The sequence below is a fragment of the Pristiophorus japonicus genome, chromosome 11, assembly GCF_044704955.1.
Source record: "Pristiophorus japonicus isolate sPriJap1 chromosome 11, sPriJap1.hap1, whole genome shotgun sequence".
Classification (NCBI taxonomy): Eukaryota; Metazoa; Chordata; class Chondrichthyes; family Pristiophoridae; genus Pristiophorus; species Pristiophorus japonicus.
Window position 1 is genome coordinate 65,828,643 of NC_091987.1, and position 24,080 is coordinate 65,852,722.

The 24,080-nt window shown below is 43.1% G+C and overlaps 1 protein-coding gene across 6 annotated transcripts in view; it reads right to left on the reverse strand.

Moving 5' to 3' along the window:
* Positions 1–24,080, reverse strand: part of nme7 (NME/NM23 family member 7) — a 337,368-nt gene that overhangs the window by 163,330 nt on the left and 149,958 nt on the right. For all 6 annotated transcript variants that reach the window (XM_070893470.1, XM_070893467.1, XM_070893471.1 and 3 more), the window contains exon 7: positions 16,055–16,119. In XM_070893470.1, the coding sequence (XP_070749571.1) occupies positions 16,055–16,119 (65 nt within the window). The remainder of the gene's footprint in view (positions 1–16,054; positions 16,120–24,080) is intronic.

Sequence of the window (24,080 nt, forward strand, 5' to 3'; positions counted from 1 at the left end):
TATGCAATAGAAATGCAAGTTATTATTGTGGAGCGATCAACATAAGCAATTTAAAGTGATCCTTTCTCTAACTACTGACTGAAAGATTGTCTTTAAAAAAAAAAATGCTGAGCAATATTGCGTTCAATTGTATTACATATATAAGCGACACACAGCAAATTATTTTCTTTCCCTGCTCATTATAGTCACATGTTCTTTGATCCTTCATCTGTACTATGCATAGGGTCAATATTTTAAACTGCACAAGGCCCAACACTTCTTATGGTTATTCTGACAAAGGTTATCTGTTTTTATATGGAAAATGGTAGCAAAAGATACAGACAAACTTTACATAGAGATCTATGTGACCTCAATCTTACAATTTTTCCTGTTTTACTTCGCAGCATGAATATCTTAGATATGATAAAGTAGATTGCTACAACAGTGGAAACAAAACAAGAGATGTTTTTCATTTAGTCCCGCAGTAGCAGTTGTTTCTCATGGACAACTGGCAGATTCAAATAATGGTTCCAAATGACACTTTGAACTTTTAACTTACATACATATAATAAGAATATCAGGGACAAGAAAACGGTCATTCAACCCAATGAAAATCATCTACTACCCGAGTTCTCCCATTTTAACATACAACTACATATTGTACGTCTCTAAGTATTTGTCTCTTCAATTCTACCTGCCAGATTATTCTAAGCATTTTCTTTTCATCTAAGTTAAATTATGCCACCTTGCCCTATTTTCTTGCTTTACTTTGAATTAATACTCTGGCATAGTGGTTATGTTACTGGACTAGTAATCCAGAGGCCTGAACTAATGATCCAGAGACAGGAATTCAAATCCCACCACGTCAGGCAGCTGGGGAATTTAAATTCAATTAGATAAATCTGGAATAAAAAGCTAGTATCAGAAATGGTGACCGGATTGTCGAAAAACCCATCTGGTTCATTAATATCCTTTAGGGAAGGAAATCTGCCACCCTTATCTGGTCTGGCCTATATGCAACTTCAGACGCAGAGAAATGTGGTTGACTCTTAACTGCCCTCTGAAATGGCTTAGCAAGCCACTCAGTTGTACTCAAGGCAGCGACTCACCACCACCTTCTTATGGGCAATTAGGGATGAGCAATAAATGCTGGTCTTACCAGCGATGTCCACATCCCATGAATTAATTTTTTTTTCCTTTAAATCGGTGGGGCTCCCCATAACCACCTTTTAGCCTGCAGACCCTATATACATTTAATCAAATATTAGCATAGTAGCAAATGTTTTATCCTGCAATGAATCTTTTTGACATTCAACTGCCCTGAATTTTATTATTGTTTCGAAACAAATATTATTTTCCACTGAAGGATTTTCATTTAACAACAAACTTATTCAGTAGAACAGAAGAAAATAAACAAATGAGAAATTTGGTAAATCACTGATTTAACTTCTAGCAGTTTCCTGTTTATCCATTTACTGCCAATTTATTCAGCATATTGTAAAGCTGTGCACTTCTGCTTCAACTACTTATCTATCCCATCTAATGAAAGCATAAGCCAAATGTGCTCAGAACATATTCTTGTATGTAGCCTTCCAATCAGCAATAACCTCTGATAGCAGAACTAATAAACATCTGAACTTCAAAGTTCAAATAGTGTTTGGTTATTGGCAACAGTTAATAAACTATGGCCAGAATTTGCTGGATTGGGGCATCCCACGGTGTGCCCTGTTAGATTTGTTCCTGCACCCTTCAGCTCAAAAATGTTTTGCCGACAAAGTTGCTGGAAATGTGAGCTGATAAAGGCGCAGTGATGGAAACAGCACATCTGGGTCTTTAGGGAACAACAGGACAGTGTATAAAAAGTGTTGCTTAACCAATGCGATTAATGGATTGAGAAATAAACAGAGGAAGGACTGAAAAGAAGGGTGAATTAGAGTGGGTGAATTCAATGTCAAGTAGGAACTTAGGCAGGGGGAGAAGGTCAGGAACTTGTTTGCAGGGTGCGAGAAGGTCTTAACCCGCGAGGGTGAGCCCTGTCTGTTCGATGTGAGCTCTATTCTGTCTGGAGCCTAGCAGTCAGAATGGCTTGAATTACACTTTGCAAGATACTTGATTTCTTCAGCAGGCAGGATTTAATTACATATTCCAGATAAACTACTGGGTGGGGCCGACTTTGCCCCTTCTCTTAAGACCTGTTACCGCTGGAAATCGGCGGCCACGCTGCGGAGTGCAATGGCCGCTGATTTCTCATGTAATGGCCGTCATTTTGGAAATTCCGTTCCTGCGGTACCCTGGCGGTGACCCGCTCCCCCCACTACCGGACCGCTGCTGCCGATCCGTCCGAAGTGCATCATCAGAGCGTGCAGGTCAATGTTACCCCCCGATGGCAGAATTCCGCCGAAAAAATCTTGCTCCCGCCGCGCGGTGCCAAAAGCTGCTTTTTCTGCCGGTGCAGTGAGGTTGTTGTCCTTCTAAAATGACAGTGTGGCTCTCGTTAAAGGGGAGGACCTACTGCCACGTTTTTTTTTTGTTGGCTGACTGCCATGTTGGACTGACAATTATGCCCCTGGGTTCGGCCGGGCCAGTGGCCTGGCACCCAAGAGGGGGTGCCAGGCTGCCTGTTGGTGGCCCGGCCGAAACCCTCCCTGGTGGCCCAATGGACCGTACTTAAAGAATCATGCAGGCTTTTCCCTTTAAGTGAAGGGGAGAGCCGTGGTGACGTCATCAACACTACGCTGATGACTGACATCGGTGGTCACTCCGCTTACAGCCGCACATCGCCCCCATTATGACTGACTTCCGGCTCGCCGGGGGAAAAAAAGCCAAAGAGTGGAATTTACCACATCGATAAAATCAGAAACAGGGTAGGTGCACCCGGTTTCCAACGGTGGGCAATTTTGGCCCCGGTGTGACTTGTCCTCCACGGGGACCAATCAGAAATCAGGTCTTATCCTCCAAGGTGACCAATCAGAAACCTGATGTTGGAAATAAACGTGACCCTTTTAATTGTTCATTTTCTGGGCAAGAGGTCGATTGCCAGTTATTAACGATTATCACCTAATTAAAAGGGTACTTGCGTGGCTAATTACTAGACAATGCAGCAACATCATGAAAATCACGGGGAGGTTAAAGGCGAGAATCTAATGATGGAGCATTGCAACTTGTGGCAAATTAAAATTCATGGGATATCTCTTCATGAGTCATTGCTGGCTGATTTGCACATTAATAACGGCATGCATCATTTTTCTGCAATTTCGATATATGTTTCAAAAATATTGTCGCAAAATCTTTTTTATAACAAGTAATTTTATTATACCTTTGTAATTCGCCATTCTAAAGTAAGGTCATAAGGTAATTCACGTCATCACCAGATCTTATCAAAAAGCTTTACATAAAAAAATACTGGAGGCTATGAATTAGGGTTTTAATTCAATCTCAGGAATCAGATAATTAACAATCTGGTTAGAGTTTCATTCTTATGCTTTATGACATAATTTAAATTCCTCAATCATGCAGTATTATCCTCTATTGAATAATAACAGGCTTTCGGGGATTTCAATTCCTCATTTTTTTCACCTTTTCTGGGGTGTGCCTCTCATTGCTTTAGCTATTAATATATTCATAGTTTCTTTAATGTCTTTCATTCTTTTTAATTCCTTGTACCATTGTCTGAATAAGATGATCTGATACATAAAACAATTAGTCCACTGATACTCCCTTTTGTGCATGGGTCCGATCCCCATCCCCGCCATCCATTTTTATTATCCTATTAAAATGGCTGTTCATCTTTTTATTTTTCAGCCAGCCTGAAGTGTTGACATTTCTTGTTTGTCCATTGGAGATATTAGGGCAGAGCTTGGTCAAAGAGGTAGTTTTTAAGGAGCGTCTTAAAGGAGGAAAGAGATGTAGAGAGTCAGAGAGGTTTGGGGAGGGAATTCCAGAGCTTAGGGCCTAGGCTACAGAAGGCCTGGCTGCTAATGGTTGAGCGATTAAATTCAGGGATGCTCAAGAGGGCAGAATTAGAGAAGCGTAGATATCTCGATGGGGTTGTGGGGCTGGAGGAAATTATCGAGATAGGGAGAGGCGAGGCCACAAAGGGATTTGAAAACAAGGATGAGAATTTTTAAATCGAGGTGATGCTTAAGTGGGAGCCAGTGTAGTGCCTTGTATTGACAATAAACTTTAAGGGTGTTTAAAAAAAAAAATCTGGTTTCTTGTATTATCATTGCTTAGTATTTCACAATTCAAGCCTTTAATTGTTTTATTAGGTTCAGGTGTAATCCAAAACAGCTTTTCAACAGTTTATAGAAACTTACCATCAGTATTTCTGCTAAAATCAAACCATTACAAGTAATTATGATATTTTGTTTCAATGGTAAATATTGTACTGATGATATTCATTAGCAGTAAAGAAACGGCTCTCATCAATTCACAAATGACTGTGACAAAGGTAAACTATCCCTTCTTGGCTTGTCTCCAGCCTTTGACACGGTTGACCACTCTATCCTTCTCCAAAACCTCTCAACCCTCATCCAGTTGGGTGGAACTGCACTTGCCTGGTTCCATTCTTATCTATCTAATCGTAGCCAGAGAATCACCTGCAACGGCTTTTCTTCCCGCCCCCGCATCATTACCTCCATGGATCTATCCTTGAACCCCTCTTATTTCTCATCTACATGTTGCCCCTTGGCAACATCATCCAAAAACACAACTTCAGTTTCCACATGTACACTGATGATATCCAGCTCTACCTCACTACCACCTCTCTCGACCCCTCCTCGGTCTCTAAATTGTCAAACTTCTTGTCCGACATCCAGTTCTGGATGAGCAGATTATTTTCTCCAATTAAATATTGGAAAGACCGAAGCCATTGTTTTTGCTCCCCGCCATGAACTCCGTTCCCTACCCGCTGACTCCATCCCGCTCCCCAACTTCTGTCTGAGGCTGAACCAGACTGTTTGCAACCTTGGTGACATATTTGACCCTGAAATGAACTTTCGACCACATATAGAAACATAGAAAATAGGTGCAGGAGTAGGCCATTCGGCCCTTCGAGCCTGCACCGCCATTCAATAAGATCATGGCTGATCATTCCCTCAGTACCCCTTTCCTGCTTTCTCTCCATACCCCTTGATCCCCTGAGCCGCAAGGGCCATATCTACATCCCTCTTGAATATATCCAATGAACTGGCATCAACAAGTCTCTGTGGCAGGAAATTCCATAGGTTAACAACTCTCTGAGTGAAGAAGTTTCTCCTCATCTCAGTCCTATATGGCCTACCCCTTATCCTAAGACTATGTCCCCTGGTTCTGGACTTCCCCAACATCGGGAACATTCTTCCCGCATCTAACCTGTCCAATCCCGTCAGGATCTTGTACGTTTCTATGAGATCCACTCTCATCCTTCTAAACTCCAGTGAATAAAGGCCCAGTTGATCCAGTCTCTCCTCATATGACAGTCCAGCCATCCCTGGAATCAGTCTGGTGAACCTTCGCTGCACTCCCTCAATAGCAAGAACGTCCTTCCTCAGATTAGGACCAAAACTAAACACAATATTCCAGGTGAGGCCTCACTAAGGCCCTGTACAACTGCAATAAGACCTCCCCTGCTCCTATATTCAAATCCCCTAGCTATGAAGGCCAACATACCATTTGCCTTCTTCACCGCCTGCTGTACCTGCATGCCCACTTTCAGTGACTGATAAATCATGACACTCAGGTCTCGTTGCACCTCCCCTTTTCCTAATCTGCCGCCATTCAGATAATATTCTGCCTTCGTGTTTTTGCCACCAAAATGGATAACCTCACATTTATCCACGTTATACTGCATCTACCATGCATTTGCCCACTCAGCTAACCTGTCCAAGTCACCCTGCAGCCTCTTCGCGTCCTCCTCACAGCTCACACTGCCACCCAGTTTAGTGTCATCCGCAAACTTGGAGATATTACACTCAATTCCTTCATCTAAACCATTAATGTATATTGTAAAGAGCTGGGGTCCCAGCACTGAGCCCTGCGGCACTCCACTCGTCACTGCCTACCATTCTGAAAAGGACCCATTTATCCCGATTCTCTGCTTCCTGTCTGCTAACAAGTTCTCTATCCACGTCAGTATATTACCCCCAATACCATGTGCTTTGATTTTGCACACCAATCTCTTGTGCGGGACCTTGTCAAAAGCCTTTTGAAAGTCCAAATACACCACATCCACTGGTTCTCCCTTGTCCACTCTACTAGTTACATCCTCAAAAAATTCCAGAAGATTCATCAACCATGATTTCCCCTTCATAAATCCATGCTGACTTGGACCAATCCTGTCACTGCTTTCCAAATGCGCTGCTATTTCATCCTTAATGATTGATTCCAACATTTTCCCCACTATTGATGTCAGGCTAACCGGTCTATAATTACCCGTTTTCTCTCTCCCTCCTTTTTAAAAAAGTGGTGTTACATTAGTTACCCTCCAGTCCACAGGAACTGATCCAGAGTCGATAGACTGTTGGAAAATGATCACCAATGCATCCACTATTTCTACGGCCACTTCCTTAAGTACTCTGGGATGCAGACTATCAGGCCCCGGGGATTTATCGGCCTTCAATCCCATCAATTTCCCTAATAAGAATATCCTTCAGTTCCTCCTTCTCGCTAGACCCACTGTCCCCTAAGTACATTCGGAAGGTTATTTGTGTCTTCCTTCGTGAAGACAAGACCGAAGTATTTGTTCAACTGGTCTGCCATTTCTTTGTTCCCCATTATAAATTCACATGAATCCGACTGCAAGGGACCTACGTTTGTCTTCACTAATCTTTTTCTCTTCACATATTCATTGAAGCTTTTGCAGTCAGTTTTTATGTTCCCTACAAGCTTCCTCTTGTATTCTATTTTCCCCCTCTTAATTAAACCCTTAGTCCTCCTCTGTTGAATTCTAAATTTCTCCCAGTCCTCAGGGTTGTTGCTTTTTCTAGCCAATTTATATGCCTCTTCCTTGGATTTAACACTATCCTTAATTTCCCTTGTTAGCCATGGTTGAGCCACCTTCCCCGTTTTATTTTTATTCCAGACAGGGATGTACAATTGCTGAAGTTCATTCATGTGATCTTTAAATGTTTGCCATTGCTTATCAACCGTCAACCTTTAAGTATCCTTTGCCAGTCTATTCTAGCCAATTCACACCTCATACCATCGAAGTTACCTTTCCTTAAGTTCAGGACCCTAGTTTCTGAATTAACTGTGTCACTCTCCATCTTAATAAAGAATTCTACCATATTATGGTCACTCTTCCCCAAGGGGCCTTGCGCAACAAGATTGCTAATTAGTCCCTTCTCATTACACATCACCCATTCTAGGATGGCCAGCTCTCTAGTTGGTTCCTCAACATATTGGTCTAGAAAACCATCCCTAATACACTCCAGGAAATCCTTCTCCACCGCATTGCTACCAGTTTGGTTAGCCCAATCAATATGTAGATTAAAGCCGCCCATGATAACTGCTGTACCTTTATTGCACACATCCTTTGTTTCTTGTTTGATGCTGTCCCCAACCTCACTACTACTGTTTGGTGGTCTGTACACAACTCCCACTAACGTTTTCTGCCCTTTGAAATTCCGCAGCTCCACCCATACCGATTCCACATCATCCAGGCTAATGTCCCTCCTTACTATTGCATTAATTTCCTCTTTAACCAGCAATGCCACCCCCGCCTCCTTTTCCTCTCTGCCTAGCCTTCCTAAATGTTGAATACCCCTTGATGTTGAGTTCCCAGCCTTGGTCACCCTGGAGCCATGTCTCCGTGAGTGGGACTTGGTGCGAGTTAGGACACGGGCAGCCGAGCTTTGGGTCACCTCAAGTTTATGTAGAACATAAACATAAGAACATAAGAATTAGGAACAGGAGTAGGCCATCTAGCCCCTCGAGCCTGCTCCGCAATTCAATAAGATCATGGCTGATCTGGCCGTGGACTCAGCTCCACTTACCCGCCCTCGCCCCATAACCTTAATTCTCTTATTGGTTAAAAATCTATCTATCTGTGACTTGAATACATTCAATGAGCTAGCCTCAACTGCTTCCTTGGGCAGAGAATTCCACAGATTCACAACCCTCTGGGAGAAGAAATTCCTTCTCAACTCGGTTTTAAATTGGCTCCCCCGTATTTTGAGGCTGTGCCCCCTAGTTCTAGTCTCCCCTACCAGTGGAAACAACCTCTCTGCCTCTATCTTGTCTATCCCTTTCATGATTTTAAATGTTTCTATAAGATCACCCCTCATCCTTCTGAACTCCAACGAGTAAAGACCCAGTCTACTCAATCTATCATCATAAGGTAACCCCCTCATCTCTGGAATCAGCCGAGTGAATCGTCTCTGTACCCCCTCCAAAGCCAGTATATCCTTCCTTAAGTAAGGTGACCAAAACTGCACACAGTACTCCAGGTGCGGCCTTACCAATACCCTACACAGTTGCAGCAGGACCTCCCTGCTTTTGTACTCCATCCTTCTCGCAATGAAGGCCAAAATTCCATTCGCCTTCCTGATTACCTGCTGCACCTGCAAACTAACTTTTTGGGATTCATGCACAAGGACCCCCAGGTCCCTCTGCATCTCAGCATGTTGTAATTTCTCCCCATTCAAATAATATTCCCTTTTACTGTTTTTTTTCCCCCCAAGGTGGATGACCTCACACTTTCCGACATTGTATTCCATCTGCCAAACCTTCGCCCATTCGCTTAACCTATCCAAATCTCTTTGCAGCCTCTCTGTGTCCTCTACACAACCCGCTTTCCCACTAATCTTAGTGTCATCTGCAAATTTTGTTACACTACACTCTGTCCCCTCTGTCCCCTCGCGTTGGAATATGCGAACTAAGACTGCCTATTTCCACCTCCGGAACATCGCCCGTTTCCGCCCTTGTCTCAGCTCATCCGCTGCTGAAGCCCTCATCCATGCCTTTGTTACCTCTCGACTTGACTATTCCAATGCACTCCTGGCTTGCCTCCCACATTCTACCCTACGTAAACTTGAGGTGATCCAAAGCTCAGCTGCCCGTGTCCTAACTCGCACCAAGCCCCACTCACCCATCACCCCTGTGCTCGCTGACCTACATTGGCTCCCAATTAAGCAAAGCCTTGATTTCAAAATTATCATCCTTGTTTTCAAATCCCTCTATGGCCTCGCACCTCGCCCCTCCCTAGTTCTGTAATCTTTTCCAGCCCCACAACCCTGCGCTCTTCTAATTCTGCCCTCTTGAGCATCCCTGATTATAATCGCTCAACCATTGGTGTCTGTGCCTTCTGTTACCTAGGCACCAAGCTCTGGAATTCCCTGCCTAAACCTCTTCACCTCCCTATCTCTCTCTCTCCTCCTTTAAGATGCTCCTTAAAACCTACCTCTTTGATTAAGCTTTTAATCACCTGCCCTAATTTCTTCTTATGTGGCTCAGTGTCAAATTTTTTGTCTCATAATACTCTTGTGAAGCACTTTTACATTAAATGCGCTATATAAATACACATTATTGTTTTGGATCAGAACCACAGAAAGCTAGAGCACAGATGTAAGCCATTTGGCTGTTGTGTCTACGCCAGCTATTTGCTAGAGCAATCAAAAAGTAATTGTACTGCCCCGATCCCTGCTCCCCTTACCCGGTCATGCTAAATTCCAGATAGCTAACTCCAACTGGTATAATTTTAAATACCATTTTCCTGTGTGGTCTCAGCTTTAAAACTGGTAAGCAACAAAATTTAAATGCAAAGATAAAGGAATATATAGGTAAAGACCATTCATTTCCATTTTTCGCAAAATAATGGAGAGTTATGGAATTCAATCTTCAAAGCTTTGATAAAAATCTCAGAATAGTACTTAATAAAAAGTAATTTGACTTTTTCAATAAGTCACTAGCTGTCATGTTATCCCCTACATGACATAACATCCCTATTGTTATAAAACAGCAGATCCTTCAAATCGTCAATGCATTTCCTCCAAATGTACTACTTGCCTTCTGTCATTCTATTTACATCATACTTAAATATGCTCGAGGGAAAGTTCGTTCTCGCCTGGAAAGCAGTCGGTGTCCTCACCAACTGCTGTTAATGGCCGCCTGAAATGGCCACCGCTCTAAACGAGATAAATTGGTGTGCGGGGGTGGCAGATGGTAGATGGTGCAGCGCTGTTAGGTGCAACATTGCTCTGGTGGCGTTGATCGAGGGATCAGGGACCAATTTGTTGTGCTGGTGCAGCGTTGCTGCTTCCCCTAGCATTTGAGTGCGAGGCTGTGAAGCTTACAATGTATTGTGGGCAGTGAGGATCTCTGACATTTAAAAGGCCATGTAATTGAAGCAAGGGAAAATAAAATGCACTGATTCAATAGAGAGGCACAGAGGTTTAGGGAGGGAATTTGGACCTCGACAGCTTAAAGCACAGCCGCCAATGATGGTGTGATTACAATTGGGGAACCATAAGAGGCCAGAATTGCACCAGTGGATCCTGACGCGTTTTCGAATGATGTCGCTGAGGTACAGCATGTAGATGAGAAGGAGGGGACCAAGGATAGATCCTTGAGGAACTCCAGAGGTAATGGTGCAGGAGTGGGAAGAGAAGCCATAGCAGATGATTCTCTGGTTACGACTTGATAGATAAGAATGGAAGCAGGCGAGGGTAGTCCAGCCCAGCTGTACAGCGGAACAGAGATGTTAGAGAAGGATGGTGTGGTCAAAGGCTGTAGACAGGTCGAGGATGAGGAGGGTAGTTTACCATGGTCACAGTCTCATAGGATGTCAATTGTGACTTTGATGAGGGGCATTTCAGTGCTGTGGCAGGAGTGGAAACCTGATTGGAGAGATTCAAACATGGAGCTGCTGGAAAGAAGGGCACAGATTTGGGAGGTGACAGCACGTTCAAGGACTTTAGCGAGGAAAGGGAGGTTGGGAGGTAGTTTGCAAGGACAAAGGGGGTCGAGGTTTTGCTGTTGAGGAGTGGGATGATGACAACAGATTTGAATGGGAGGTGGACACTACCTGAGGAGATAGAACCATTAGCAATATCAGCTAACAAGGGAGCCAGGAAGGGAAGTTGGATGGTCAGCAGTTTAGTGGGAATAGAGTCGTTGGTGCAGGTGAGTCTCACAGACAAGATGAGATCGGAAAGGGCATGAGGGGAGATAGGAGGGAAACTGGAGAAAGATGCAAATTCAGGGCTAGGGCAGGGGGTAACTTTGGGGATGTTTGGCCCAGTGAGCTAGGGAAATGTAAGGAAGCAGCAGAGGCAGCTGAACGGATGGTCTCAAACTTAGTGACAAAGTCCAAGAGCTCCTCGCAGTTGTTGATGAAGGTGAGGGTGGAGGAGGCAGGGAGAGGGATTTAAGAAGAAAGTTTGTAGTAGAGAGGGGAAGCTGGGGGTTATCTTTGCATTCCAGGATGCTCCTGAAATAGTTTTGGCAGAGAAGAGCAGGACCCGACAGTGCTTTATGTGATTCAGCCAGATCTGATGATAAATGGCTAAACCAGTTATCCGCCATAAAACGTTAAAAGTCTGCGTCCCTTGGACTTAAGGGAGCAGAGATGAAGGCTGTACCAGGGGGAATGACCAGGGAAAGAATAATAATTTTAATGGGACAAGAGCATCAAAATGGAGCTGAGGGTGTGATTGAGCAGATCACAGTTGCAGAAATGTCATGATGAATGGAGGGTCAAAGGCTAGGCTGTATGCAATTTGAAAGTGCCGTTGTAAGTGACTTTGGGGAAAGAGATTTTTCCAGGGATGGATTCAGTAGGAAGTGGGGTTGGGAAGGGGAAGGGGGATGTGAGCGGAGAGGGATACAAGGAAGTGATCAGGGATGGCTTACCATAGTATTGTACAAGCACTGTAAATCAGTGGTGTAACTAAAAATGTATTCTGCCTTAAATGACAAACAACTGTATCCTCTAACTCACCGTAGCAAAGACACACAATGTCTGTGTAATGCATGTACCTGCGACTAGAGCTGTTGCATTGTGAGTGGCTTAGCCAGTCACGTGATGTTCATAAGACTCAATAAAACCCCAGTCAGTTTGGTCGAGGTCATCCATAAAATATGCAGTTGTGAGCTTAGTGGTAATGTGTAGTGTGATTGTTAAACCTTAGTTAATAAACCAACTAGTTCTTAATAGCAATGTGTTGCTATGAATTCTTAAGCAAATAACCCATGAAGCAAATACATTACAGTCCCCTTCTTTATAAAAAAATCCGTATCCTCCAATTTCCCGTGAGCAGTGCTATAGATCAACTAGTGTTATTAAGTCTGTATACAGTATGTGTCATCACACATTTCCTATAATGCTTCTGTTTAATATTTCCTTTAACACTTTTGTGTCACCGCTGATCATAAGCAAATTTATTCTCACCTACACAAATTTAGTGTATCAATTTATTCTATCACACCTGATTGGATTATTCTTTCCAGGATATTAACTCAAGTTCTGATTTTCACTTTCAGCAGACCACAAAGAATTTAAAACAAATTAACAGTTGAAATAAAAACCACAACCTGTATTCTGTAGAGCCTTTAACATAGAAAAAAGCCCCAAGGTGATTCACAAATACTGAGCCTTAGTGAGAGAGTTAGGAGAGTTACAAAAGGAATTGTTTCTAAGCAGAAATAGCAGAAAATTGCGGTGAATAAGTCACCGGGCCCCGAGGACAAAAACTGGTCACTCTGAGATTGATAATTTTTTTTTTTAGGTAAGGGTATAAATGGATAAGGAACCAAGGCAGGTAAATGGAGTTGAGATACAGATCAGCCATGATCTAACTGAATGGTGGTGCAGGCTCGAAGGGCCGAATGGCCTACTCCTGCACCTATTTTCTATGTTTCTATGTAAAAGGCTTGAGGTACTGATTGACCTATTGCTGTTCCTGTTTCACTCAAAAACAGGTAAGTTTCAAGTATAAAAGTGTTTTGTTGAGGGTCCATGAGCATTAATGCAGCTCCTGGCTCCTCAAAAATTGACCCCCATGATGTCCAACCTTCCACACCCCTCCTTTGGATCATCTTCCCCCCCCCCCCCATTTTTACCTACCTGCATCAACTGGGTTCCACGATGGAGCCGCCGGATTTTCGCCCCTCTCCATTTGGGCAGCTGCGCAAAATGTCGGAGCAGCACACCAATGGTATGGAAATAAGGTCCGATAATTAAAATTGGTTAAGCCTCTCAATGCAGCCGTCCAGCAGGTGCAATGGATGCCCCGCCCTACCCATTTCATGGCCATTTTTGGTGAAAGTTCAAAATCACTGTCCTTGTGTCAGGATTATATATCACATAATCTTCAAACTTTTCAATCACTGCTGATAACATACTTTTGATTTAAACAATGTGCCTTCCAACCGTCTTGAGCAACGCTATGGGAGATCTGCTAGTAATATATTAAAACATATATATTTATCTTTCTGTCATACTTTTGTATAAGACTTGCTGCAATGCTTCTCTGTCACATGAGTGGAGAACACTGTAGTGCATCTATAGCCTTAGTCCTTTCCAATCCATAATTAACACATTCTCTAATGCCACAAATAACTGAGTGACAGCATATGGCAGACTCCTTTTTGAATGCCTAAAGTTAAAGGTAGGCCTTGCATGTTTTTACTGATTCTCCCCTTCCTCCTCCAGATAGAGAGGGATGTACAGTAGAATACTTGCAGATATAAATATAGCATTAACATAATAGAGGTTTCCTCACAATGCATTACTTTTAAGGGCAGCCTGGTGGCAAAGCTGGTTGGCATACCAACATAAAGTGCCAATGCAGTGTAGTAGGTTAACCTCAGCTAGTTAACTCACAATGAGTTTGTAATCTCAGTCAGGTTATCTACTGGAACTTTACTGCTGACCAAAGGCAAATTCTCTATCTGAAAACAAGCCATTCCTGGAAGAAAATGGCAATTTAAGTAGGTTGACTAGAGTAAGTACCTATTTAGAACCTGTGTTATCGCTATTTTTACACAGGAGCTAATGTGATAATCCATCTGCACACTGTCAAACTAGATTATCTGAAGGAAGTATATTGCACATATTTGGGCACTGATCTGTACTATAGACAGGATTGTTTGGAAAAAAACAAGGATATCACAATGATCAAGTCACTCATATAATTATGTACACATCATAAATTTTGAAAGTTGTGCACGATGGCCAAGGGAGTAAGAGGAGGACTAAGTCTGGAAACAGAGGTAGCAAACAACAGCACACAGATGAGAAGGACAGATGCATCATAGCCTTTGACATTTTGATCAATTGGTAGACGGGCCTAAAAGCAGTAAGAATAAACTTACCCAGTTGTCCCTCACTCCCTTGCAAACTGTCACTCAATCATCTTGTACTTCTCTAGATCATACCAACGAAGAACTTACGATGCTGATTCAGGCTGAGGGATTTACTTTTGACTTTGAACTTGTGAATGTCAAAAAAAAGAATTGGCATAGGGCTGTTTAACTGAGATTATATTAGTGGAAAAAAAAACGTAATTCACCTCTAGACCACTATTCAAAATAATTTTTTGACTACAAAATATTCATGCTCTGTGGCATTTACAAACTGCAGCATTATGGAAACAACAGCTATAACTATTTGCTGAGTGCAGATATTACACAATGAAACAGAGAAGTGGATCTGCAGGGTAGTGACAGGCACCATTCATTGAACTTTGCAGATCTGCCACATGATTTTTTAAATTAAAAATTGGATTAAAGAAACCTGTGTCTCTGGTTATTGACCTGGAAAAACAATTCCAAAAAAAAAAGTGAGGAGAATTCTGCTTTGACCAATTATTTTACTTCAACATCAAGGAGGAATTTCGTTGCACCTCGCAGGGCAGGGATTAAAATCGGGCAAGTGTACTTACTGTTCTTAGGGCATTCTGTTCTCATCCGGCGCCATTTTAACCAAACAGACTTTCCATACCACATGGCCAAGGGTTTCCTCTAGAGGCAGACTGAAGCCTCATTAATCTCATGCAAATCGGGGTTCTAGAATGCAAGTAGGACCCCAATGTGGTTTCAGAGTCAGCAGACTGCAAGATTTAAAGTGCTCAAATGCAGCAGGCACTCAGATCAGTGACATCAGTGCGCATGAGCTTGTTGCAGTTGGAGTGAGCTGGGACTATGGAACTGGCTTATTTCTGATATTTCCTTTTAGTTAGTTGCCCTCATTAAGGAGTGAAACTTTTTAATGGGTACTGCTCTTGTTGCACTGTACTGGATGGAGGAAGAAGAGCAGCAGCAACAAGAGCAGAGCCCTCAACATGCAGGAGGAGCTTCAGTTGAACCTCTGAAAAGACAGCAAGTGAGGGGACATGCTCACAGAAGCATTACCCAGCCAATAGTGTCTACAGGCTAACAGTGACCTCTCTAGATGTCTGAGGAGCAGTGCCTGAGGAGGCTGCACTTCGAGTCAGGTTGTTTCTGATTTTTGCCATCTCCTGCACGAAGACCTGTTGCCTGCCACAACAGGAAGCTATGCCAATGGGGTTAAGGTGAGAACCGTCCTGAACTTTTTGGGCTCCAGATTGTTCCAGGGTGCTACTGGGGCTATCTCACACATCTTACAGTTGGCGGTCCACCCTGTGCATCAAAATTGACCAATGCACTATTTTCCAGGGCATTCAAATACATTTTGTTTCCTATTGATGACGACAGTAAAAATGAGAAAGCCTTGGGGTCCTCTGCAATGGCTAGCTTCCCCTGAATACAGGGTGCTATTGACTGTAATCATGTTGTCAGGAGGCTTCCTCAGCCAGAGTCAAATATCTCCTTACTTTTCCAACCTACCAGGAATCTTCAAAGATGATTGCTTGGGGATCAGGGCTACCCTCTTCTATTAAGGCTTATTACACCCCACCCCACCTGCGCAGATTCATGAAAGCAGGAGGAGGATCATCAAGCCCACAAATTGGGCTTGTAAAACAACACTTCAGGTGCTTGATAGATCCAGTGGCTCCTTGCAATATGCTCCGGAGAAAGTCTGCCGCATAGTAGTGACATGCTGTGGCCTGCGCAGTATCACACAAAAAGTGACTTTAAAATCAATATTTTTACAAAATGATATTAGTCTTCTTACCATTTGAAGTGCGGTAAATTTAAATCCCCTTTCTTCAATGGCACTCATAATCTTTCCAATCAGACCTATAAATGTCAAAAAAAAACAAAAGGAACAGAATTCTCAAAATAGTTTCAGCATTAAGCATGCTCAATGCAACTATGGGACAGGTGAAAAATCAAGTTTGCTGTACAGTGCCCCAACAAATTATGTTATTAAGCCCAATCTCACAAGAACACTCCTCCCACTGTATTATTCACATCAGCCATTCTTCAATTACAAAGAGTGCCCCAGATCATCTACATTGTAAACCCGTGAGCAATGTGATTTTAAACTAGCAAAGAATCACCCTGAAGCCAACTGGCCCCAGTAAGCCACCCTAGAGGCTGGGAATATAAATTTCTTTGGGGATAGAAGAATCACCATCCAACCATTAAGTGGTTGGAAAAACTGGCAGATCAAATAACTGACCCATTTGTGAGAGATATTTATTGATGAAGTGTTAAGGTACAGATTAAAACATTTTAACCAAGAGTATAGGGGATATGAAAAAGGCAGGGTTTTATGAATTAAGAGATTACAGCAAAAATAACATTAATAAAAAAGAGACCATGGGAGGAAAATACAGAAGAAAACTATAAGAAATGTAAAAGGTGTAGAAGAGAACCAAAAAGAGAGATAAGAAAGAATGAAAGAAGTCTGGTGGTTAACAAAGGGAATTAGTGAGGGGTCTGCAAGTATTCTAATTGATCTCCCATTGCTTTGGATGTGAAATGTGAGCAAGCCCCAAAACGGGCGAGATTGGAGGCTGTAGCTGGGAACTGCAGAGAAGGGAGGAAGGGATCAGACAGACCGGGGGAGGGAAGAGAAAGAGTTCGCAAAGGCCGTGTCGGTGGGAGATTGTGGCTCGGGTTGGACTGGTTTACAAGCCAGTTTGGTGGGCCGGGGAGAGTGGGGGAGAAGTGCTCCTCCTGCTCTTCCTGACCCACAGCAGTGCATGGAAAAGCACTTACCTGCTGGATCCAGCGGTTCTAGATTTCCTTCAGTTGCATGGGTTTTCCCGAGGTCTAGGAAATCCAACTGGCCAGTGTAACATTTAAAATGGAGGTAAAATCTAAGGCACACAGCCTCACTAAAATATTTAAAGGATCAACCCTCCTCATGGGAGCGGGTTGGTTTCCCACCTCCCTTTAAAACTGGAAGTGGGTGGGATCGAGGCGGGTTGAGTTCAAGTTTGTGATTTTAACATCCCACCCAAACTCACCCATTTTTGGGGGTTAAAATTCCCCCCATTGAATCGGGGAGAGGATGAGGAAACTTTAGGTGACAAAGACTTGTGAGGCTCAGAACAAGGTATCCCTTCACTGAATGAGTTCAGAAAGACAATCGTCCCTGGGCAAAACTTCATAGTCATTATGTGGCACTGATGACCTTTTTGGACTGGTTCAGAAGATAGAGACAGCATGCATTGAGAAAAGCATGACTAAAATGAAGCAGTATGCACTGTATAATGTCAACTCAAATTGGTCGTTTCTTTATTTTTCTGATGCAGCAAGTCATCAAACCCTACGACAGTGAACATCATGATATATCTATCTTTTCTGTCAGTCCTGAGGGGGTTCGTTATACTGAAGTTTGCCTGTATTATAGACATTTTTAGAACACCTTTTGTGCGTCAACATAGATGGGAATTCATTGAGACTGAAACACTATTGGAACCCAACACCAAATGCTAGATTGACAGATTTAATTTCACTGTACTTTTACAATTTAATGAAACATTTCATATCCTTTCATTGTTAACACAGTTTCTAAACTATATTAAATTCATTAAGTATAAATTTGAATAGTCTTAGAAAGTAGGTACAGCCATAGATTTGAGTCTCACTCAGCTCACTGACAGATTTGAGGTACATCAAGCAGAGATGTGCTGTATGCTACAGCATCGCACAATGGGGGGCAGGAGTTACCCCAAGTCTCTAGCCTCTCCTGGCAGCCAGCTACAGAGCATACTGTGATGGCCTGGAGCAAAGTGTGCACCTGTCCTCTTGCCTACAGAGTTATCAGATAGATGAAAACAGAGATTAAAATTGCAGGAGGAAAAAAATAGGGAAAAGTTACCAGAAATGTTCTTCCCATACAACCAAAATAATGTACCTCCTAGTACTAGACATGTACCAACTACTACAGCCCTGAAGCTCACACTCCAACTGGTTATGTCACCATACCACACTTGTAACAAAGCATTGTTTTTACATGGTTGAAGTCCAGTAAACTTTAATAAAAATGGAAAAAGCTGGAAATATACAGTATTTGAAGAAAGAAAAGATGGATTATCATTTTGGGTGAAAGAACTTTGTCAAAACTGCAGAAAGGAAGGCAAGAGAGCCAATTTCTAAGATTAAACAAAACAAAGGAGAGGGGAGAGAATAGGTCAGCAGTACAAACTAAGGCTACAAGGTCAAAGCTAGTGGGGTAGATTTTGACTGTGAGATAGTGTTAATCAGCACACATTACATTACTCACAATTTTTATTTCCATTGAAATCAAAGGAAATAAAAATCAGGAGAGTTGTAAATTGAGCCGTCCATTTGCTATCAACCCGTTTTACACTATTACACAAAGTTAAAATCTACCCCAATGAGTTTAATAGCTTGTGAACAGATTTTTTTTAAATAGCAAAAAAAAGTGAAAATGGGGGTGCCAGCTAAAGCCAATGTTGAGATCAGTACTCCTCCATGATGAACGACACTTGGAAGAAGCACTGAGGGGAGCAAGGGCACAGAATGTAATCTGGGTGGGAGACTTCAATGATCATCACCAAGACTGGCTTGGTAGCACCACTACTGACCGAACCCTGAAGGACTTAGCTGCTAGACTGGACCTAAGACAGGTGCTGAGAGAACCAACGAGGGAAAAACCTACTTGACCTCGCCCTCACCAATCTACCTGTCGCAGATGCAACTGCAACCACCGCAGGTGATTACCGCACAGTCCTTGTGGAGACAAAGTCCCGTGGCGCTACCACCGTGTTAAATGGAACAGATTCAGAACAGATCTAGCAGCTCAAAACTGACCATCCATGAGGCAACTGTGGGCCATCAGCAGTGGCAAAATTGTAATCCATCACAATCTGTAACCTCATGGCCCAGCATATCTCTCACTCTATCATTACCATCAAGCCAGGGGAACAACCCTAGTTCAATGAGTGTAAAAGAGCATGCCAGGAGCAGCACCAGACGTACCTGAAAATACAGGACTATATGCATGCTAAACAGCGGAAGCAGCATGCTATAGACAGAGCTAAGTGATCCTACAACCAACTGGTCAGCTCAAAGCTCTGCAGTCCTGCCATATCCATGTCGTCAATGGTGGTGGACAATTAAACAACTAACAGGAGGAGGAGGCTCCCTATCCTCAATGATGGCGAAGCACCATATGCGACTGCAAAAGACAAGGCTGTAGCGTTTTCAACCATCTTCAGCCAGAAGTGCCGAGTGGTTGATCCGTCTTGGCCTCCTCCTAAAGTCCCAACCATCATAGAAGCCAGTCTTCAGCCAATTAGATTAACTCCACGTAATGTCACGAAATGGCTGAGTGCGCTGGATACAGGGCCCTGACAACATCCCAGTTGTTGTGCTGAAGATTTGTGCTCCAGAACTCGCCACGCCACAAGCCAAATTGTTCAAGTACAGCTAACACATTGGCATCTACCTGACAAAGTGGAAAATTGACCAGGTATGTCCTGTCCAGAAAAAGCAGGATAAATCCAAACCAGCCAACTATCGCCTCATCAGATTACTCTCAATCATCAGCAAAGTAATGGAAGGGATTGTCGACAATGCTATCAAGTGACACTTATTCACCAATAACCAACTCAGCAATGCTCAGTTGGGTTCTGCCAGATCCACTCGGTTCCAGACCACATTACAGCCTTGGTCCAAACATGGAGAAAAGAACTGAATTCCAGAGATGAGAGGAGAGTGACTGCCCTTGACACCAAGGCAGCATTTGACCGAGTGTGGCACCAAGGAGCCCTAGAAAAATTAAAGTCAATGGGAATCAGGGAGAAAACTCTCCACTGGCTAGAGTTATACCTAGCAGAAAGGAAGATGATTGTGGTTATTGGAGGCCAATCATCTGAGCCCCAGGAGATCTGCAGGAGTTCCTCAGGGCAGTATCCTAGGCCCAACCTTCTTCAGCTGCTCGTCAATTTACCTTCCCTCAATCACAAGGTCAGAAGTGGGGATGTTCGCTGATGATTGCACAATATTCAGTTCCATCCACAACTCCTCACATAATGAAACAGTCCATGCCCGCATGCAGCAAGACCTGACGACATTCAGGCTGATAAGTCGCAAGTAACATTCACGCCACACAAGTGTCAGGCAATGACCATCTCCAACGAGAGAGAGTCTAACCACCTCCCCTTGAGATTCAACGGCATTACCATCATTGAATCCTCCACCATCAACATTCTGGGGGTCACCACTGACCAGAAACTTAAATGGAGCAGCCACATAAATACTATGCCTATAAGAGCAGGCCATAGGCTGGATATTCTGCAGTGAGTGACTCAACTCCTGATTCTCCAAAGCCTTTCCACCACCTACATAGCACAAGTCAGGAATGTGATGGAATATTCTCACTTGTCTGGATGAATGCAGTTCCAACTACATTCAAGAAGCTCGAAACCATCCAGAACAAAGCAGCCCGCTTGATTGGCACCCCATCCACCACCTTAAACATTCACTCCTCCCACCACTGATACACCGTGGCTGCACTATGCACCATCTACAAGATGCACTGCAAACACAAAAGACTTTTTCGGCAGCACCTCCCAAACCTGTGACATCTACCTCCTCGATGGTCAAGGGCAGCAGGTGCATGGGAACACCATCTCCTCCAAGTCACACGTCATCCTGACTTGGAAATATATCACCATTCCTTCATCGTCGCTGGGTCAAAATCCTGGAACTCTTTACCCAACAACACTGTGGAAGTACCTTCACCACATGGACTGTAGCAGTTCAAGATGGCGGCTAACCATCACCTTCTCAAGGACTACTAGGGATGGGCAATAAATACCAGCCTTGCCAGCTGCACACACGTTCCATGAATGAATTTTTAAAAAAGATTAGGGGGCTGTAAAGTGGACGAGAACGTTAAATACTAGGCGAAATGTTCAACATCTCACCAAAATTGTTGCTATGTTGGCGGAGCAGCCGTGCTGTCAGCTTGATGCTCGCATCGGGGGGCCCAGACTATTTTCACTTCAGGTCTCATTTAAATGCCAGCAACAAGCTGTGGGTGCCAACATGGCACCCCAAAACAGCTGATCAGTTGTGGAAGGACAGGAAATTGGCCAGCTTCTACACTGAGCACTGCTGCTCAACCTGGCCCAACAAAAGAGTTATTTTTGCTCTGCCAAATTGTACCACTTACAATTGGAAGCCTACAACTGGTGTAGAACCCGGATTTGCAGTGAAACAGCCACCCGCCTGTTTCAAGCAGTCGTGCTGCTTGCCCATTTACAGGCCCACTGGAAAATTGTATCGGGGGCCAGGGGCATCAATCAGGTGGCTCAGGTGACCCCGAGATTTTCACCTGCTGTCCACTCATTGTTAAGGCAAAGAACGAGCGGCTGGCAATTAAAAATTACCCTTACTGTTCCTGAAGTTAACTTGATTGGAGCAGGGTAAACGACTAAAATTGGAAATGTACAAGTGCGAAAGGGAGGTCCAGATCACAAATTTTTGCTTGTGGCCAGTAGAAGTACACAGCAAAGCAAGCACTTAATCTGCATTTCGAGGTAGCAGAGGAATCAATAAAGTGTGTAGCAAATACAGTATGCTACAGTTCACTAGATTAGAGGAATCACGTCAATCACTGTATGTGGAAAGTATATCTGGGACACCAGAAAATCATGTGGGAAGAAACAAATGGGCAGGTAATAGTAGATACCCATGGCGTCGTTAGCAATTTCTCATGCAGCAGGTGTAACAGGTGCATGGGAAAATGACTTGCCTTTATTAGTCAAGGCATGGAATACAAGAGCAAGGAGGTTATGCTTGTAACTGACCTGACAGGGGAGTAACCATGACCAGAAAGTGGTTCTCCCTGGATCAGGAAGGTGGTTCTCCTATGCTTTTTGGAAATAGGAGGTGGGTGGGGGGCACACATCCACCTCCATGGCACAAACCTGATATTGCAGTACTTCCAGGAACGGTGCTTTGGCTCTAGGCCTTTTGGCTAAGAGCATTGGCGCAGAGTGATCCTTGAATGGGCCCAAGGTGACCTTTGGCGTTTGTAATCTGACAAGTTGATCTGACAAAGAATTGGAAAGATTGGCAACGAATAAAACATTTAAAAAAAAAAAAAATGACTGGTGAAGAGCATTCAAAAATAGAAGGAGAACGCAGAGAGGGAAGGGAAAGATAATATACTTGGTGCTGGTTGATTGCTAGTTCAAAAGTAGCTGTTTCATGTCTAAAGCCCAAAACATTTCACATACAATTGGATACAACAAATGATACACACAGATAATTCTTAGTTAGTGCCTACTACTTCAAACAAAGAGTGGTTAACTGGCATAGATTCACTTTTTCAGCATTCGATTGCAACTTTTAACAAGGCTCAGCCTTTTAGGTTTATTAGAACACAAAGCAATCAATACCCAGTTCTGACGAAGGGTCATCGACCTGAAACGTTAACTCTGTTCTCGCTCCACTAATGCTGTCTGACCTGCTGAGTATTTCCAGCATTTTCTGATTTTATTTCAGATTCCAGCATCCGCAGTATTTTGCTTTTGTTTTGAATCAATATCCTTAATGTTTGTTACTAATTCTACCCCAATATTATAATTAACATTCGGATTTCTTTGACTACCATTCTTGTTCATGTTAAATGGTGGAAATTAGTTTTGTATTCCACATGATTGTATTTTATGGTCTCCTGAACACCCTTAGTTCAACTTAACTCTATTTATTTGGGAGATTTCAGACAGCCATGTGGAGCTTTAAAATGGCGTTCCTTCACATTCCCTCTCTCTCAATACAGCTCCCTATGCCTCCTAGCTAGAGGGTGCAATACATTATCTCCTTACACCTTTCCTTTCACAAGAAATAAAAATGAATTAAATTTAGCTTCAATATAAACGGGTAGTTAACTTGTTATGAATACATGTATTAAACTACAAGTTTCACAAACAGCAACAAAACTCTTGTCTTATTAATTCTTTATCCAAGTGGCCAGTGCATGATTTCTTATTTCTGTACATAGTGCTCCAGGTATTTTGGTATTGTGCAAATTCTGTTGCTTTGCCTCAAACTGGTTGTTTCAGTGGTGTTCTGTGCACTGATTGCTTTAGTCCCTTTATCAGTGCTCTGAGGGGAAATATCAGGCAACATATCTCTGTTTTCACACGTTGTCATTGAAGTGCTGTTTCGCGTGTTAGTTGGCTGTGTTGGCAGCGGATCGTCTGTGGATGTCACTGAGATCTCTGGAGTTTCGATGACTATCTCACGCTCTTTCTCAGATGTTTCCTATCTCTATGATACTCGCGGCCATCTTCTGTAATGACCTGATATGAACGAATGCCGACTTGTTTCTGAACCTGAGCTTTTTGTCACTCTTTGCTTTCTCGTGTTTGCTTCAGTCTCACTGTTTCTCCTTCCTGCAGTGTAGGAAGTGCTATAGCACCTCTGTTGTAGTAGTGTGCTTGTTTGGCATGGTTTCTTTCTTTGTTGACGATGACGTCGTGTATGATTCTTGGTTTGAGTACCTCATTTGCGATTGGGATATTTGTCTTTGTGCGGTGAGCAAGCAAGCGTTGTACTGGCGAACTATTAAGGCCTTCAGTTGGTGTGTTTCGCCAGATGAAAAGGTTCATGTGGCAGTCACCACAGTCTTTCTTTGTCTTCTTGATTAACTGCTTTGCGAGCTTAACCGCGTTCTCAACCTTTCCGTTGCTTTGTGGATATTCTGGTGAGCTTGTTGCGAGATCGAATCTATTCTGCCTACACTTTTGAGAAAAGTGATTTAGTTT